This window comes from Melopsittacus undulatus, chromosome 7, assembly GCF_012275295.1.
Source record: "Melopsittacus undulatus isolate bMelUnd1 chromosome 7, bMelUnd1.mat.Z, whole genome shotgun sequence".
Taxonomy (NCBI): domain Eukaryota; kingdom Metazoa; phylum Chordata; class Aves; order Psittaciformes; family Psittaculidae; genus Melopsittacus; species Melopsittacus undulatus.
The window spans coordinates 44743384-44760345 of NC_047533.1; the positions used below are offsets into that span (position 1 = coordinate 44743384).

At 41.6% G+C, this 16962-nt stretch overlaps 1 protein-coding gene across 2 annotated transcripts; it reads right to left on the reverse strand.

Annotated features, from left to right (window-relative positions):
- Nucleotides 1-4151: 4151 nt before the first annotated feature.
- On the reverse strand, nt 4152-14230 carry NPY2R (neuropeptide Y receptor Y2). 2 transcript variants are annotated; one of them, XM_005148936.4, is made up of 2 exons: nt 14209-14230; nt 4152-6721 (listed from the first exon to the last, which is right to left on the reverse strand). In XM_005148936.4, exon 2 carries the CDS (start codon nt 6683-6685, stop codon nt 5528-5530), a length of 1158 nt encoding a protein of 385 aa, XP_005148993.2. In that variant the 5' UTR covers nt 6686-6721; nt 14209-14230; the 3' UTR covers nt 4152-5527. The 2 variants fall into 2 exon arrangements, with proteins under 2 accessions (XP_005148993.2, XP_030904704.2); XM_031048844.2 differs by lacking the exon at nt 14209-14230 and adding an exon at nt 9664-9944.
- Nucleotides 14231-16962: the final 2732 nt, after the last annotated feature.

A 16962-nucleotide genomic window follows, 5' to 3' on the forward strand; every position in this document is an offset into this window, starting at 1 on the left:
TACCTCTAAGGCACACAGGATTAGCCAGCCTGACAAACTGTGCTGTGTCTACATTGTTGTCAGCCCAGACTAAGTGACCTGCAGCTATCATAGCTCTCCTTGTGCCGGTATGCAGTTTCCATGCCCTCGATACCCAGGTGAGATACTGTCAGCTGTCTGCACTATGATCAGCTTGAAAGGCAGCATACATGTGGCACTTGCACAATTACACTCTGTGGAGTCATCTGCATCAGGTTTTAACTGGGACCACCAAATACAATGTGTGTTGTCCTCACAGCAGCACAAACAGGGTTATGAAGTCCTGAAAAACTGATCCACATTTCCCCACCCCAGCTTTTGGAAGCAATCCTCACAATCTGCTGGAGAAGGGACCTCAGCTCCTGTCTTCAGTTTGGCTCAGATGGGTGGTAAGTGTGGCCATGCTCCACTAGGATGGGCTTGTCCAGAGCCAGACTGGAACAGGAGCAAGGCCTGCTGTTTCACCAGCTTGGTTGCCTTAAGTAAATTTAAAAGTCGCAGTGTTTCCAACAAACTTTAAAAACCAGTTGGGTACCAACAGCTCTAATTTTGGAGGATGACAGTAAATAGGAGAATTGCCCTTGATTTCTGTTTTTCTGCACATCCTTGAAGGGATAGAAACAGTTTGGCCTCATGGATGTGTAAACGTAAACTCTGCTGTTGAAAATATCCTGTATAGCAGGGTTAGTAGCTTACGAGAGTTGTGAAGTAGTACACAAATAAAAGTCTGTTTCACATAAAGTCTAGCTGTCCAAATTCAACTGTGGGTCCAAGAGGTGAATCACAGCCTGTTTCACTTACACAGTACCAGCAAAACAAAAAATATAAAGATTTTTTTCAAGTTAAATTGTGCCTCCATCACCAGATACATAATTCCATAGTTTTTAAGTTTGACAGCTTGAAGCTCTTTCTCTTCCAGAGGAACTCAGTAAAGTCTGTGAGGGGAAAGACTCTAACACAAGCACCAATTTTTTCATATATCTCATCTGAAATGAGCTTATGAGGAGTACGTATGCATTATTCATCCCATGTACTGGCTAGAATTAATAGCACATCCATTGTTTCTGGCACATTATCAGTACAGAGCTGTTTTCCTATATTGCTTCCAGGTGGAATAATGTGCAGACACAGGTTTACTTGCTTGAAAACATGATGTGAATTTCAAGGCTGAAATGATCATGGGAATTTATCCTCGAAGTTCCTCAGTTTCCCCAGGCAACACTGTCCTTTGTGCACACAATTGATCTCTGTCTTCATCTGCCCTGGCTTCATTTTAACACGTTTCTCTCACCACTCAGACTAAAAGAAGGAAAGTCTATAAATCACTAGCCCTGTTCTCGTTCTCTATTTCTTGCTTCTTGAAGTAGCCCCTCATCCTCTGGCTTCCTTACTTCTCCAGTTTTAGCAGTTTCAGATTTCCTCACTCCTGTTGTATTTTGTTTTAAAATAACACCTGATTTAATATTTTTTAAAAATGAAGATAAGATGTGCAAGTCACTATTGATTGCACAAATAAGCATTTATACTGCAGTATTTTAAACATGGCTCCTCAGCAACACTAACCTGTATAGATTTACATACATCTCCTGGCTTCTTATAGCAAAAAACCTGTTTTTTGGCACAAAGTAGCTCCCTGATTGTGGAGTGGCATTTATAATGATGATACCAGGTAAATAACTCAGGATCCAAAGACAAAAATCATCCTTTAAGGTCATTATCTGGATTAAAACAAGAAAAATCCCTGAGGGAGTTTAGAAACTATGAAGCAAGGAAATGAATTATACTTTGTGAATTCAGTGTTATTTTGTGGTCTGACAGATAAAATGCAATTCCATTCAGTTATTACTCTTAGTGTTAGATAACTTATTAATATTTTAGCAATATATGTGTGTGCATTACACATTCTATATAAGACACTATCATTCCGACAGGAAAGTATTTCCAACAAACTTAACTCTACCAAAGAGGCTTTGCACAGCTCTGCCATAAAATGTAAGGGTGATGAAGCACTGGAATGGGTTGCCCATGGAAGTCGTGAATGCTCCATCCCTGGCAGTGTTCAAGGCCAGGTTGGACAGAGCCTTGGGTGACATGGTACGAGGTGTCCCTGCCCCTGGCAGGGTGTCTGGAGCTTGATGATCTTAAGGTTGTTTCCAACCCTAACTATTCTGATTATATGATTCTGTGAGTCTATGATTCTATATATATATAAATACGAATGCATATGAAACCCATTTGTTACCCTTGCTTAGTCCCTCTTTTTTAATTGCTTATGCCCTCAAATGTATTTTGATTAATCACAATGATACTCCTTATGCTCAGTCTTAGTCTGCCGCCCTATGTGGAGATCTATGTGGCAAATAGCTCTCCCTTTTATAAACCAGCACCAAATGAGAGTTTAATATACAATCCACCCAGAGATTAACATGATGATACTCTCTTTGCTATCCTCCTGCCTGCACTGCAGTGTCTTTACAACAGAAGTACTCATAAAGAAAGTGGCAGTGGGCCTAATTTAAATTCTGTCATTATCTGTTTGGACATCCTTGGCCCAGAACCTGAGCACCATGCAAAGATCATAATGATCTGTCCATGAAATCATTATATTCAAAGTTTAATTATTTTATATACAATAGAACAGCTCTAAGAAGACATATGTTGCTACCTCAGAGGAGGCTGCAGTGTGCTGACTAGGTCATTCTCCTGAGAACCGAGGCATTTTGATTCTAATTCTTGCCCTGAATCAGCAATGACATTTGATTTCAGGTGCCCCGCTGCCTACTTGCAAATTCTTCAATGAGTGTTGCTGCTGGTGTTCTTTGGCTTTGTATAAAGCTTTTACCTACTCAATGGGAAAATAATATAATGCTTTTAAAAAGACTAATTAAAGCACTAATAAGTGAATGGAGAGACCTGGATTCCAGTTCCTATTACAGGCAAGCAGAGGCACCCCTGCAGACTCCTCAATCCAGTGGTTAGAGCCTGCTTACAGGTTCACTTTCCTTAGAGGGAAACAGGGACAAACCCTAAGTTTCCAGGTCGTCCTGACAGCTGGAATTTGAGGTAATTCTGATAGATGTTACTACCTTACTCCCTTTGGTAAGAAAATACTTAAACTGCACAGCTGTGTTTGGGCAGGAGCCAAGTCCCAAGGAGCGACTAAGCTATGTGACAGGCTGTGCATGCTGGTTCTTCCACATTCCATCTTCAAGCAGCCATGGGAAAATCCACATCCTTCAGTGGGACACCATGCAGAGGTCTGTGACCCTGAAGTGGGCACTGACCCAGGCACCACCTCCACATGGCAGACTGGAAAGCAATGCAATAAATTAGCGCACCAACTTTGGCTCAGAGTGATGGCTGCAAAGAAAGCTCAGGAAGCAGTAAAATAAAGATACCATGAAATAGACTGAGAGATGATTTTTAATTAATCACTTCCATGCAGGATAATGTAAAGCAGACTTAAAATTACTGAGTACCAGCCCAGAAATTATAGCTTTAGCACACACTGTCATGGTTACTTCAAAACTGTCTATATACCACACTTTAACAGGCTTAAAAGTGTTGAAACAGAACTTTTAAACCATTTGCTTTTTAAATAAAGGAAGCTATTTGTGGAAACAATACTTTTGATGAAGGATTCAGAGTCAACTGTAACTGATACATATGATTGATGTCCATAATAATTGCACACTTCTATAATCCTTCCTCACCCATAAGAGTTTTGAGCTTACATTTTGGATATTATTAATACCAAGATAAAAATAACTTGTGGACAATATATTCTCAACATGGTTGAGAATTAATCTATTTTTGTAAAACTGTTTAAGAATGATGGATGCTTTTTCGTGCTTGAATAAACACTCGCTAATTCTCTAGACCTCCCTTTCTGTTCACGAAAACCAAAGTCCAAATGATTTCATGGACATTTAGTGGATGGTGGCAAATACTGCATATACAAAGATAAATTCTTCCACTTGATAAAGATCTGATGCCATCCATTTCATTGCTAACGCTTCAGTAATGGAGTTTTGTTGAGCTTTAATTTGCAAGAGAGAACACAACAAATTCAGCAACAACAAGCTGAGATAAAAAAAAAATGAGGCAGCCAAAATGTAACTGGAAAGAAATACTAAGTGAAAGTGTCACACTTATTTTTATTATAGATAAGCCACAGGGCAGCTTGGGATAAACATGGGTTGAAATTAATAAGTTCAAGGAGGCTAAGCAAAGACACAGAGGTGTTGAACATTGCTGTGTACAACACAGTAAACAGGTTAAAATTTTATACCTGAGCAAAAAAGGAACTTTATTAACTACAGCATGCAGAATAACTGACAAGTTATCACATAAACCTAGCATACTTTTATTAGATTACAGTAATTCAGATGTTCTTAATTATACAAAGGCTAAAGATGGAAAAAGCTCCAAGACGAGTGTATGACATAAAATCACAATAACAAAAAGCACTTTACCATCAAGCAGCCTTTCCAGAGGATCAAAAATTATCTGCTATTTTATTATGCAGGGAGAAAGCAGCAACAATTCAAAGCCTGTGGAGTTAATAATACCTTAGACATTTAAGCAGGTCTTGAAAATGAAAATATTGGCAGTTTATGAAATGCTCACAGAAGACCTGAGACTACATCCCCTGCCCTCAAATACCACTTTAAAGCATTCCATTTGAGCTGTGCCTAGCACAGAATGAAAGGTAGGGATCTGCAGGGAATCAGTGATCAGGTCACAGACTTGTGATTTTCTCAGCAGCATAGCCACAGCCAATTCTTAAGGAATGACTTTTTAACCCCATTTGATTGGCCAAAATCCACATTTCATTTTAGGTAGGAACTTGACCTTTCTTCATATTTAATCTGTTGTTTGGGTGTTTTGTTTGGTTTTGTGGGTTTTTTTCCTCTTTTTTCTTTCTTTCCATAATCTATTTCAAATGCTCTGGTTTGAATTACTTCAGTACAAGTCAAAAAACAGTGACATTTCTCTTCATAATTCCCTACCTTTGCAAAAACTGCCTGTGGAAGAGAAGGGGTCTGAAAAGTCTGAGCTTTAGCCAGCGTGGCCCAATGCCTCCAGACAGGCTTCATTCTCTTGGCAGGCTTCTGTTCTCCCCAACCTCCATATCCAATATAAAAATTACCTGCTTCCACAATCAGTATTCCTGTATTACAAATCGGCCATTTGCCTTCATAGAGTCAAACCAGCAAACCTTGCTTTTGTCATTCAGACTTGCTAAAAGGATTGGGAGGGATGGGAGTCTCTCTAAGACTGTTAGAGACAACCATAAACAAAGTCTCTCTCCCTTTTATTTCCTTGCAGCTGTATAGTTCCATACTCTCCATGCTGATCGACACCCCTCAAATCATATCACCTGCCTTGACTTTCCTGCTACTTTTTCACCATTTATGAATAAAAGTATGCATTAAAAATGCATGTGTCAAAATGGATTCATCCCTTTGTCCACAACATATTCATTTCTTCTTTGAAGTCAGACACCTTAGACATTGGTAGGTTGTGTGAAAGAGTCTCCAGGGAATTGAACCCTTTTTACTTCTAGTTTCTTCCTGACTTTGAAAGCTGCCGATACTTCAGGGTGGATGGAGTCCAGCCGCTGCTCGCACTGGAAGGCCGTGAGAAAGGCCGTCCTGTAGTTGCTATTCATCCAGCCATAGAGAAGGGGATTAGCAAATGTTGAGCACATGGCAATCACATGAAACACTGTGTAGATCAGTTTGTATTCTTTCAGGTCTAACACCTGACTGTCAATGTCACTGACTAGCTGGAAGGTGTGAAATGGCAGCCAGCAAACGGCAAACACCACAACCACGCACACCAGCATCTTAGTGGTTTTCTGGCGTCGCTGGTGGTAGTGGTCATTCGCTGCCCCAGGACTCACATGGTTCCTCAGCTTGGTCCAAATACGGGTGTAGGCATAGGAGATGACTGCCAGCGGCAGCACGTACTGGATCAGGAGCATGGAGATGCTGTAGATGGTGCCATAGTTGAGCTGCCCCTCTCCTGGCCACTTCTCAGAGCAGACCACAATCTTGAAGTCAGGAATTATCTCTATCAATGAGTACTCACGGAAGATGGCCAGGGGACTTGCCAACAGGGCACTGACTGCCCAGGCAACTCCTATAATCAGGAAGCTGATCCGCTTAGAGATTTTGCTTTCCAAGTGGTAGACGATGCAGCGGTGCCGATCCAAAGCTATCACAGTCAAAGTAACAGTAGACACATGCACAGCAAGAGCCTGAGCATAAGGCACCAGGTGGCACAAGACTGGGCCCAGTTTCCATTCACCCAGAAGCGTGTAAACCAAAGTAAAGGGCAGGCACAATGTATTCACCAGCAGGTCAGCCACAGCCAGGTTGGCAATGAAGAAGTTAGTCACCGTGCGCATGCTTTTGAACTTGATGATCACATGGATCACAAGGGAGTTTCCAATTACCCCCAGCAGAATGATGGAGCAGTAAGCAAAGATGAGGATTATCTGCACTTCAACTAGTGTTGTGCTGTCCTTCAGTTCTGGTTTAGGGTCCAGAGCCAATTCATTGAGCGGTGTGGTGTATCTCGGCAAGTACAGCTTGGTGAACAGCTCTATTTTCATTTCATCTGTCTGGTTTTCTTCACCTATTGCTTCCAGGGGCCCCATCCTTGCAGCAGCCTCGTCTAAGCAACAGACCTGTCCCTGACAACAAAACAGTACAAGAACACGTGCGGAAATCAGTCTGTGGTGGCTAAGACAAGAAGTAACAAGGTAAAGCTCCAGCTCTTGCCTCCTCTAACCCACGTTCTACAGCACAGGATTAAGAGAAGATCTGTCTTAATATATTTAAATTCTGTTGCCCTTACATTTGAAGCCTGATCCTGTAATATTATTCAGTCATCTATAATATGACTCCTGCTGGAAATTGGGACAGGTTTCAAAAGCATTTCAAAGACAAAGTTTGCCTAAGTAAATGCAGAAGGATTAAGATCTTGTTGGGCAGCATATCCTTTTTTACAATCCACTACCTAAACTACTGCTGATTTAGCACAAAACTTCCACTAATACCTGTGGGAATCCTACATGAAATGGCACCATCCAGTTATTAGTATAATAATCTTCCAGCTTTTCTTTAATGGAAAGTATTTTCTTTAAATAGTTACTAAATTCTTACAGGTTTATGCCCCTCCTTAGTACCAGAGAACTAATTATTGAGATCTTTAAGAAACATTCTCTTAGAAAAAGGCAAACAAAAATATCACCTTAAAAGAAGTGAAATAATAGCATTTCTCTGAAATGACTGTGTAACCTGTTCATGCTGAAATTAACTCAAGAAACAATTAAAATTCAGTTATACATAATATTTCCTATCTGTGTAATGTTTAAGAAAACACAGCTCCTTGGAGGCTGCCAGTCAAGGCTTCATTTCTGACTGCAGTCATAAAGAAGAGCAAATCATTCCCCTGCTGATGTCAGTAATAATTTCACCACTGGCATCACAATCACGTTTTGTTGCCTTCTCTACACAGGCTGAACCAACTTCTATGCTGCCCTAAGACTTCAGCAGACATGAATGGACATATGGATGTTTTACAGTTAACTGCTGACTTAGACTCCTGGGCTTGACTTGAGAAAGGACCAAGAATTTGCCAGTGCCCAGTGGGCTCGCCAAGAAAACACCACTGCTTGCCACTGAGGGGAAAGCCAAGCCTGAGTTACTAACTCAGCTTCCCCATTCATACATTCTCTAATGAAAGAAAGAGTAGAAAGGAAAAGTCACTCTCTTGCAATGAGGTGCTGCACAGAGCTTAATCCATCACAAATTCAGGTCTGCCTAAAGAGATAGTCTAGCTATTAATGCCTTTGGTTTCACATGGCCTTTTTTTTTTCTTTTATTAGTCAGATGCACTTCATTGTAGATTTTTATCCCTACCTCTGTCCCCATTAATTATCAATGAGTGACATCCTTAGGTGTGATTTCCTAACTGAGGAATGAAGGTTGTCTACCAGCAGGTGACTGAGCCCTTTGTGTTTGCTTCCTCCTCAGACAATATCCCAAATAATTTCTCAGTGGAAGCTCTTTTTGCAAAAGCAACAGATTGACTGCATGAGCTGAAAGGTATTTTCCCCAGCTAAACTGGTCAGAATTATGCTATACTGTTTAGTCTACATTTACTGTACAATTAATAGTGTAAGCCTGAGATACAAAACACTGCAAGATACATAGCTGAGATGTGCCAGCTGCTCAGACAAGCTTACCTTGCAGATTTTAGGAATATAATCAGCTATTAACTACAAGCCTAAACACAGGAGGCAGGGAGGAATTCCTCACCAATATACTGTTAGTCCACCAGGTTAAAAATGTATGAGAGCCACCACAATTTGCACAGCCAAGGCTACACAGAAGTTCAGAACTCTGCTGAGCTTTTTCCTTCCACTCAGACCTACACCCAAGAATTCTGCTTGCACATATTACTAGAATGGAGATCTGGTGAGGTCCCAGAACTGGCAGGTACTCCAAAATCTCATAATATTTTCAGTGCAAAATTAGTGTAGGTCATATTTACACACTGTAGTAGAAAGGTGAGAAGGAATGCAAATTTCATGGGTTTTTTCTTTCTTTGACGTAAATGCAGGCAGGATGATGTAGCTCAGTCACAGAATGCAGCATCCCTTCCTTCCCCAAAATATTTTCACCTGTTCCTCTAGTCCCTCTTTATTGATTCCTACTTCCAACCCCTTCTTTTAAGCAAAGTCTCCTTTTGTTCCGCCACTTTCATTTTATTTGTTACTGCCCTGTTTGGGCTGATGAAAGGTTTTGGTATTGTCAATAAGACAAAAGTGAGGAAGGGAGGAGGGATGACCAGGGTTTCAAGCTGCAGTGTCAGTAAGTGATTAAATAAATTGGACAAGTTTGACATTGTCGGAGGGCCAGTTAAATGGGCAAAGAATCAACGGCTTTCAGAGCATGGAGGGAAAACTGAAGTGGCATTTTAGACCTCAGGGATGTTTGACAGGACTGTTTATTCTCTTTTATAAGCATAAACTCTCCAGCTGATAGCACTGATTTGCACACCTTGCCTACTGAACAGCACTGTTTGGGGTTTTTTTTTTCCTAATTTTACTTTCCCCCAACAGTAAGGTCCTCAGGGGCAGGCATCAAATTGCATCTAACTTTCGGCAGAGGAAGGCCCCTAGAGGATTTACATCGGTTCTGAGAGCAAGTAAGCAAAAAGGAAGAAATACGTGATTACATTAGCAAGCAGCATTCCCATCAGGACCGCAGTGCTGAGGATGGGATTGGGGTTGCCAGAGGCGAAGCTGGCGGCAGGCGTGCTTCCCGGCTGCAGCCGCTGCCCTCCCGCTGCTCGGGGGAAGTCACCATCCCCACCATCTCCTCACTGTCCGCCGGGCGCTGCGGGGACCCCTCCGAGCCCCGCGCTCGCCGCGCTCCCGGTGCCCCGCTTCCTATACTCATCTCCTTCCCTCCCCAGGGAGGCGAGCGTGGCTACCGCCGGCATTCCCACAGGAGCCGGTCTCCCAGGGCAGGGAGGGGACCCCCGCCTTGGGGCGGCTGCTCCCGCCTCCCAGTACGCGGCTCGGCAGGGGTCCCTCCACCTCCCCGCCACCCCTCGCACACTCACCGGGGCGGCTCTCTCCTCCCTGTCGATGGGGCAGCGGCGCGGCACGGCCCGTCGAAAGTTTGGAAGCGGCGGCGGCCCCCGCGTGGCAGCGGGGCGGGACGCGGCGGCCCGATCCTGCCGCCCGGGGAAGGGCCGCCCGCGGAACAGCTCAGGCTCGACGGAGTGGCCGGCGCCGCAGCCGTCGGTGCGGGTTGGGCGGGAGGGACGCGGCTCCGCCCGCTGGGCTCCGGGAGCGTGGAAAGGGGCTCCGGGGCGAGCTGTTGGTAATGCGTCTGCTACGCTCGCTAGGGAGGCAGCAGCTGTAGAGCTGAGGATGCTCGTCGCTGGTTGCGAAATAGACCCTTCTGATGACTAAATAAAAGAGCCAGGAGTTGTAATTCTGCTAGCCCTGCCTATTTAATTTCCCGAGTCAGTTTAAACAGTAGGATTTAGGTTTTGGTCTACCAGCAGGCATAAATGCGTGACATGAATTTTAGTAATTAGAGCACATGGATAATACAACCGCAACAGCCTGCAGTTCTTCCCTTTCCTTCCCTTACAAGTAGTCAACAGTGGCATTTCACACGTCTCGGAGGTGTTGCTGTTGTATGCTACACCGCACACTCTAGCTTAACATGTATTTTTGCTCCTACTAATGTCTTGGAGAGTGTAGTGAAACACTACAGATCTTTACAATCTGTCCCCCTCACGACCCCACAGCTAAGGAAAGGCTGCTCCTTATTTTTGCTTCCAAGCTCCCAGAGAAAGTTAAGAAAATGTACAAGTTCTTAGAAGGTGTTAAGACAGTGAGGGTTGGCTTCCCATGCAAGTGAGAAGCTGTTATTTCCTCTTGCAAAGTGATTCTGTGTCCAGGCACAACTGAAATGCTTAATGGAAATGCATTTCCAATAAACAACAGCATCTTTTATTGCTCATAAAATTGGAATTTAAGGACCTCACACTCTACCTTGAACAAAAGTCCATGGAAACACTAACATCAAGGGCAGGAATTAAGTAGTAAATGGGCTGTTCAACATGAAATGTGCTGTTGGCTGATGACCTCCAAAGCAACTGTGTATACTTTTCTTTGTGTTCACTGAAGTTTCCATCCCATAAACCATAACGAACCATGAGTAATGGACTCACAGAACCATACAGGTTGGATGGAACTTCCAGAGGTCTTCTCATCCAGCTTTAAGAGCAAAGCAGGTCTAGATGCAGCAGGTTGCCCTAGACTATGTCTCTAGGGGCGTTTGAGTATCTCTGAGTGAGAGATGCTGCCCTCACTGAACAGCCCATCCCGGGATTGTACTAAGTCAGAGTTTCTCATGTTCCAACTTGTACCAAATGCTTCTTGTCCTCACCCTGTGCTTTTCCTAGTAATTGTGGGCAGGTGGTGATTTCTCTTTAGCCTTGGCTTCTTTAAGCCTGACCAAACTCAGTTTCCTCAGCCCCACTTGAATGTTATGTGGTCCAGCCTTGATTATCTAGGTTGCCCTTTGCTGGGTTTATCCAGTCTGTCAATATCTTTCTAGCACTGAATCCCCAGTATTTCAGATGTGGTCTCACAATTGGTAAATAGAGGGGAACAGTCAGTTCTGAACCTGCTAGCTACGCTCTTGCTGTGTCTTGATACAGACTGCATATTAGACTGTGTAAGTTGGCTTGAGCTTAAATGAAATTTAAATCCCAGCTTCCTATTTAAGGCAAGCCTATAAATGAGCTTTGGCTGTGAATATGTATATGATGTACTAAGGTGAAACACAGATAGTCTAGCTTAACATCTTGAAAAAAATACCTGTTGGACCATGTTGTCTCTGCTGTAAATCACACTTGTGGAGGTATGGCAGGCTGTAAGAAATTTGGTATACATAGCTTACTTCTGTCAGTGTCTGTTTAAGTCTCTTCAGAGTCAGAAAATTGTCTTGTCAAATGCTGGGTAATGTAGTTGGTTTTTTTTTCAGAGGTCAAAATAAACATTTCTGCCTGCTCCTCAGAAGTTTACCAGTTCTCAGGAGCAAAAGAAAGGTTTGCAGGTAGTACCCAGGCTCAAAGCAGTAATGACTTCTGTTTCAGTTAGAGAACTAAGAAAGAGTTGTCTATCTTAATCCATAAATGGGCCAACATCAGATTTGCTGGACAGGCAAATAAGGCTCGATGAGTATCAGCAAGGCAGGAAAGGCAGCAGCTCTCATATCCTCTCCTCCATTAAAATTCTCCGTGTTTCATTTGCTGGAATGAATTTAAAAGAAATCACTACCCTCTGAGCACTGATCTTTCAAAGCAGTGCTGTGCTGTATGCCACCCATTTGACCCAAATTCTGTCAGTCCTTAATCATGCAGATTTTCCTGGAGTGAGTCAGGTTTTAGGGAATGGAGTATTCTACATAGCATGGACAGTCCTTCAAAATAAAGTGGAAAGAAAAACAGTAATACATTAAAAGATGAGCTTGAGAGAGAATATCTACCTTGAATCTTTTATGTGGTACCAATGCAGAGATCATATAGTATAAAATTTTAGAGGACAAAGATTTTTCTTGCTTAAAATAACAGTTAAGTAGTTAAAGAATAAAGTTTCTGTGAACATTTTTGAATACATTTATAAACTGTCATTTTTTTTCGCTCCCTTTCGGTTTAGATTCAGTCTCGCAGGTTCAATTCTCTCTTTTTCACATACAGTAATAAGAAACAGCCTTATACATAAACACCTGTAATCAATCTTCCTTAGATGACTAAGGGAATAAATACACGCCAGTGGGGAATGTAAGAAATTGGTAGATACACACAGGAACCAACTTCAAGTTGCGAACTTGAAGTTGTTTTTTCATTACTAGACCTCAACCAAAGCTGCCCAGCATTTATTAAGGTCTTTCTGTCATCTGGAACTCAAAGAGGATGACCAAATACCTGTTTGGATTTAAAAATACAAGGAATAAACTATTTTACTCTATTTTTTTGTTGCTTGCATTTTGGACAGTTTGGTCTCCAAACTCATGAAACCCTATTTCTTCTTAATTCCATTTCTTTTTAAACAAAGACATTTCTGTAAACTCCAAAATGTAACGTGGAAGGTGGCAGTTCACGAAGGTATTGAAAGTTTGGTAAGCAACCAGTTGTTGCCATTTCTGAAGAGTTTTTAGTTGTTCCTGAGGCAGGCATACTCTGCTTATTTTTAGAGCATTTGTCATTGAAAATAGATCCTCACATATAGCTGAGAGCTTGAATATTGTACACACTTCAGTCCTCAGTTTCCGGTAGCTGGGAAAGCAATATATCTCTAAATGGTTTCCAAAGTGAGTCAATGGTATCTGCTTGCTTTACACTTGCTGTACGTCAGTTCTAATTCTGGAAATCCTCAGCTGCCACAAGCAGCAACTCCACTCACCCTTTGCTGTGCCTAAAAATTATTCTTGTAATGATTCTGAAAAGTTACGTGTGTTCATAAAGCTTATTCAGATGGTCTTCAAGCTTAATTTTGACTTGCTGACAGAATCAGCAACACGTCAGCAGTGGATGTGTTGAATGAATTCTTATATGTGTTTTCCCCTTTACCAGTTACATTTCTTATAATGTAGAAAAACGATCATAAAGTTTACATGCATTCACTTCTCCATGTAGAGTGCATAGAGCATGCAGCTGACTATGCATTACTCAGAAAGATATATTTTAATCAGCTTATTTTTCAAAAATGTCCATATAGCATTTTGGGGTTTTTGTTAAAATTTGATGCTGTTTTCATGAGAAAGGAACTTTCTCAGCTTGCTCATATGCTCAAGGAAATGTGTTATCTTTCGGCCCTTCCTCAGCCAGCTTATATTAAGATGCAGATGACTTGTTATGGTTGGCATCCAGATTCCAAAGAGATACTTGGATGAATCAATATGGATATTGATGGGTAACTTATCACAAATTAAATTATTTTGTTGAACAATGGCATCCCCGAATGAAGACAGCCCTTCCTGTAATGCCATCTGATATGTAATGGCATGTAAAACTCATCATATTAATTGTGAGCATAAATAAATGATGCAATGAGAACTAGTTTCCAGTAATTTATGAAGCTGTGTCATCTGACATAAAGAAATGCTTTTTTCACTTGCAATCCTAGCACAGTGATATAATCACTAGGACTCGAGTATCTTTCCCACATCTTGAAACTGGATAAATTCTCATGAGTTTACAGCACATCATTTCAGTTCATTTCTTCACATTTGCACAGAATTTACAAGCCATGCTAAACCACCCACCGGCTTCATCCAGAGTCATTCTGTACCTCTGTGCATTATTTCATGGAATTATGCCATTTGATAACAACGCACGGCATTAAATTAATGGATTTCATATGTAAGCATTTTTTATCCTTGAGAAATCACTTCAGTTGCTGAAAAAGTGAAAAAGAAACATTTTCCATACCTATTATCATTTTGAGTCATTTTAAAAATTAAGTCCTTACAGTTTCTTCCATGAACTCTGTCACCATTTCAGAACTTCTGAAGGACACCAGAGACAGGCTAAATGCAGGAAACCTGTAACGTCCTTTTCTCAAACTGTAATCATATAACTTACATGCTAACATCCAGAAATGCTGAAAAGTTTCAACTGCTCCATCTTCTTCCTTGCTGATAAACTGACAGGATGTTTTTCATTACAGGTACAACATCTACAGGTATAGTGAAACTTTACTATCTCATTTTTAACTGATGGCACTGTTTGTGAACAAGTTAAGCCTGTCAGCCTAGCTTCACGGGGTTGAAAAAGTGCTCTGATAATTTTACAAAGAGTCTGCCTCCCACTCAGAATTGAATTGGCAGCTTTCTAAATGAACCCTCGGTTTTCCTTTGCTAATTGCCCTTGATTCACACCCACGTTTTGCAGAGATTGATGGCACTTTAATTGCTAGGGGTATTTCAGGATGGAGGAGTGGGAATGGGAAGAGGCTTGGGAAAAAAGTGGGTAGGGGCTTGGCATGTTTGGAAGGATAACTGTTCTGTGATTACCTACAGCTACAAGATCGGCAGCCAGAGCACCATCTGTGCACACAGCTCATCCATACCGCCCGGCTTCTGCACAAAAGAATGTGTCAGCTCCCACTAATTCCAGGTCAGCTGAAAGCCTCTTCGTGCTCCAGTGAAATTCTGCAACCATTCCCTGAAGATCTAATCCCTTCACCCAGCACGTCTGACTGGCACAGCCTTCTTTTAGCAAGAAGCTCTTCCTGCAGAGCTGCTTTTGCAGGTTGGAGCTGGGAAGGTTCAGCTGCAGAACCTCCCTGCCCTGTGAGCTGCAGAAGGATCATCTCAGGGTCCTGGGGAATGGTAAGAGATATATGAAACCCCATAGAAATGTAAAATCATCTCAAGAGGATGCGTGTGGCAGTCTATGGTAGAGGTGTTTGCATCTGGGTTAGTTATCCTAGACTTCCTTTGTAGTTAGGAGAGAGCTACTTTAACTGGAGGGGTTTAAAACCTGATTCATTTCCTCCTGAAACAGATGCTTATGTTTGGTCAGACAAATTGCTTCCTAAACACCATCAACTGTTTACAGAACCTTCTCTGACTATAGTGGGGATCTCAGCAACTAGTTCTTTGTACACAATGAGTACATAAACTTTCAGTGAAAGGAATTCCTTCTGTCACTTCTGGTATCATGGTTATGTAAGTAAATTTTCTCACCATCAGTATCTGGACTGGAATCCACTGTACTGGTAGTTGGTCCCCTCAGAGACCTTTAAACACCTACTGTCCATTAATTTCAGGTACACAGATTATATAGGGCCTTAATGCTTTACAGATTTTATTAAATTTATCCTTACAGAATCGCTGTGTGATTCTTCTTGTTGTACACAAAGGCTTGTGGGGGCTTATCTGCATGGGAAAATAGGCAAAATAGCTCCTCCAAGAAAAGTTCCTGATACGGACTTCATTTCTCCTAAATATCATTTACTGTGTTCCAGGACAAATATCCATACAATAAGACTAAAATTGTCAAATATGGGACAGAATTAGTTATTTCTTCTGTAAGCCCATACTGATGTGAGTATAAGTTCTTGTCATGTTGGCAATTTTACACTTTCACACAGCTCTCTCATTCTCATTCTTTAGTTAACAGTGTAGATGATGGCAGGTTTAGATTGATCTGCCATTACATGAAGTTAATACCACACATCAACAGCTTCTAGTGAAGAGACTGGAAAAACAGATTTCTCTACACATTCTGCAGCAGAGTTCTGCAGTCAAGCGACTGGAGACCATTCTGCTGCACACATCCTGTCTCACCCTGGCTTTTCTGTTATGTACAAAAATCACCTTCCTCTTTTATTCCAAAATCTTCCCTGTGATTATAGCTTTCCTCCAGCATTGATTCCTGCCAGTCAGGACAATCCCTTCTGTTCCTATCTTCTTTTATTTCCGTCACATTTTTTCCAACATCATCCTGCTGACAAGCATCTGTACGTACCTGGTTTTCCTATTGGTCTCCCCCCCCCCCACCCCTGGGAATGTCAGATGTGGTCTTTTCTAATAGCAAAATTTGTTTACTGTCAGAAAATAGAGGATGGTGTTAATGTCTGTGTGTGAGAAGAAGAGAGACCTTCTTTATCTTTGCTTCACTACAAAACTTGAGAACATTTGGCACATTGCTTCTTTACCACAATTTTCCCCTCTGCAAAGATTAACTGCCATGTAATTTTGCATGTTTTTAGCATTACTGTCCTGTTCTTTATAGTGTAAATATATCTATCCTACTTAGTGAGAAAGTACTGAATACCATTAGCAGGAATTAAGATAAATTCTTGGGTAATTTTCAATAGATTTTCTACCACCTTATGACATTTTAAGGCAATCATACCTATTAAAAAATCAATTGTTTAACTGACTTACCTTGTCAGAGACAAAAGGCAGAGACATTGAACAAATCTGAATATTTTTTTCCCAAACAGTCCAGAACATTCTATCTTATACTGTGTAGCTGACTATCAGCATGACTGTTAAACCTTAACCTAGTAAAACCTAGGCTTCTGAAGGAAATTAGCTTTTCCTTAAACCAAACAGGAATTGGGTAGCTGTCTTCTCAGCAACCACTGAAAATCCTGACTTCATAGTTTTAAATTATTTGTACTCTGGCAGAGGTTGGCACTTGATAGCTTCTCAGATAATTATTATTTCTGACCACTCAGCAACTGAGCAGAACAGACATCCCCATGTGAAAAAAAGCAGTCAGTTCTACATGTCAAAGGGTTGCTTTTCCCCGAGAACAGATTACTTCGGTAGCTTACCTCATTCCCTCAAATCTTATAAGTCAAACTATGAAGGATGCACAAAA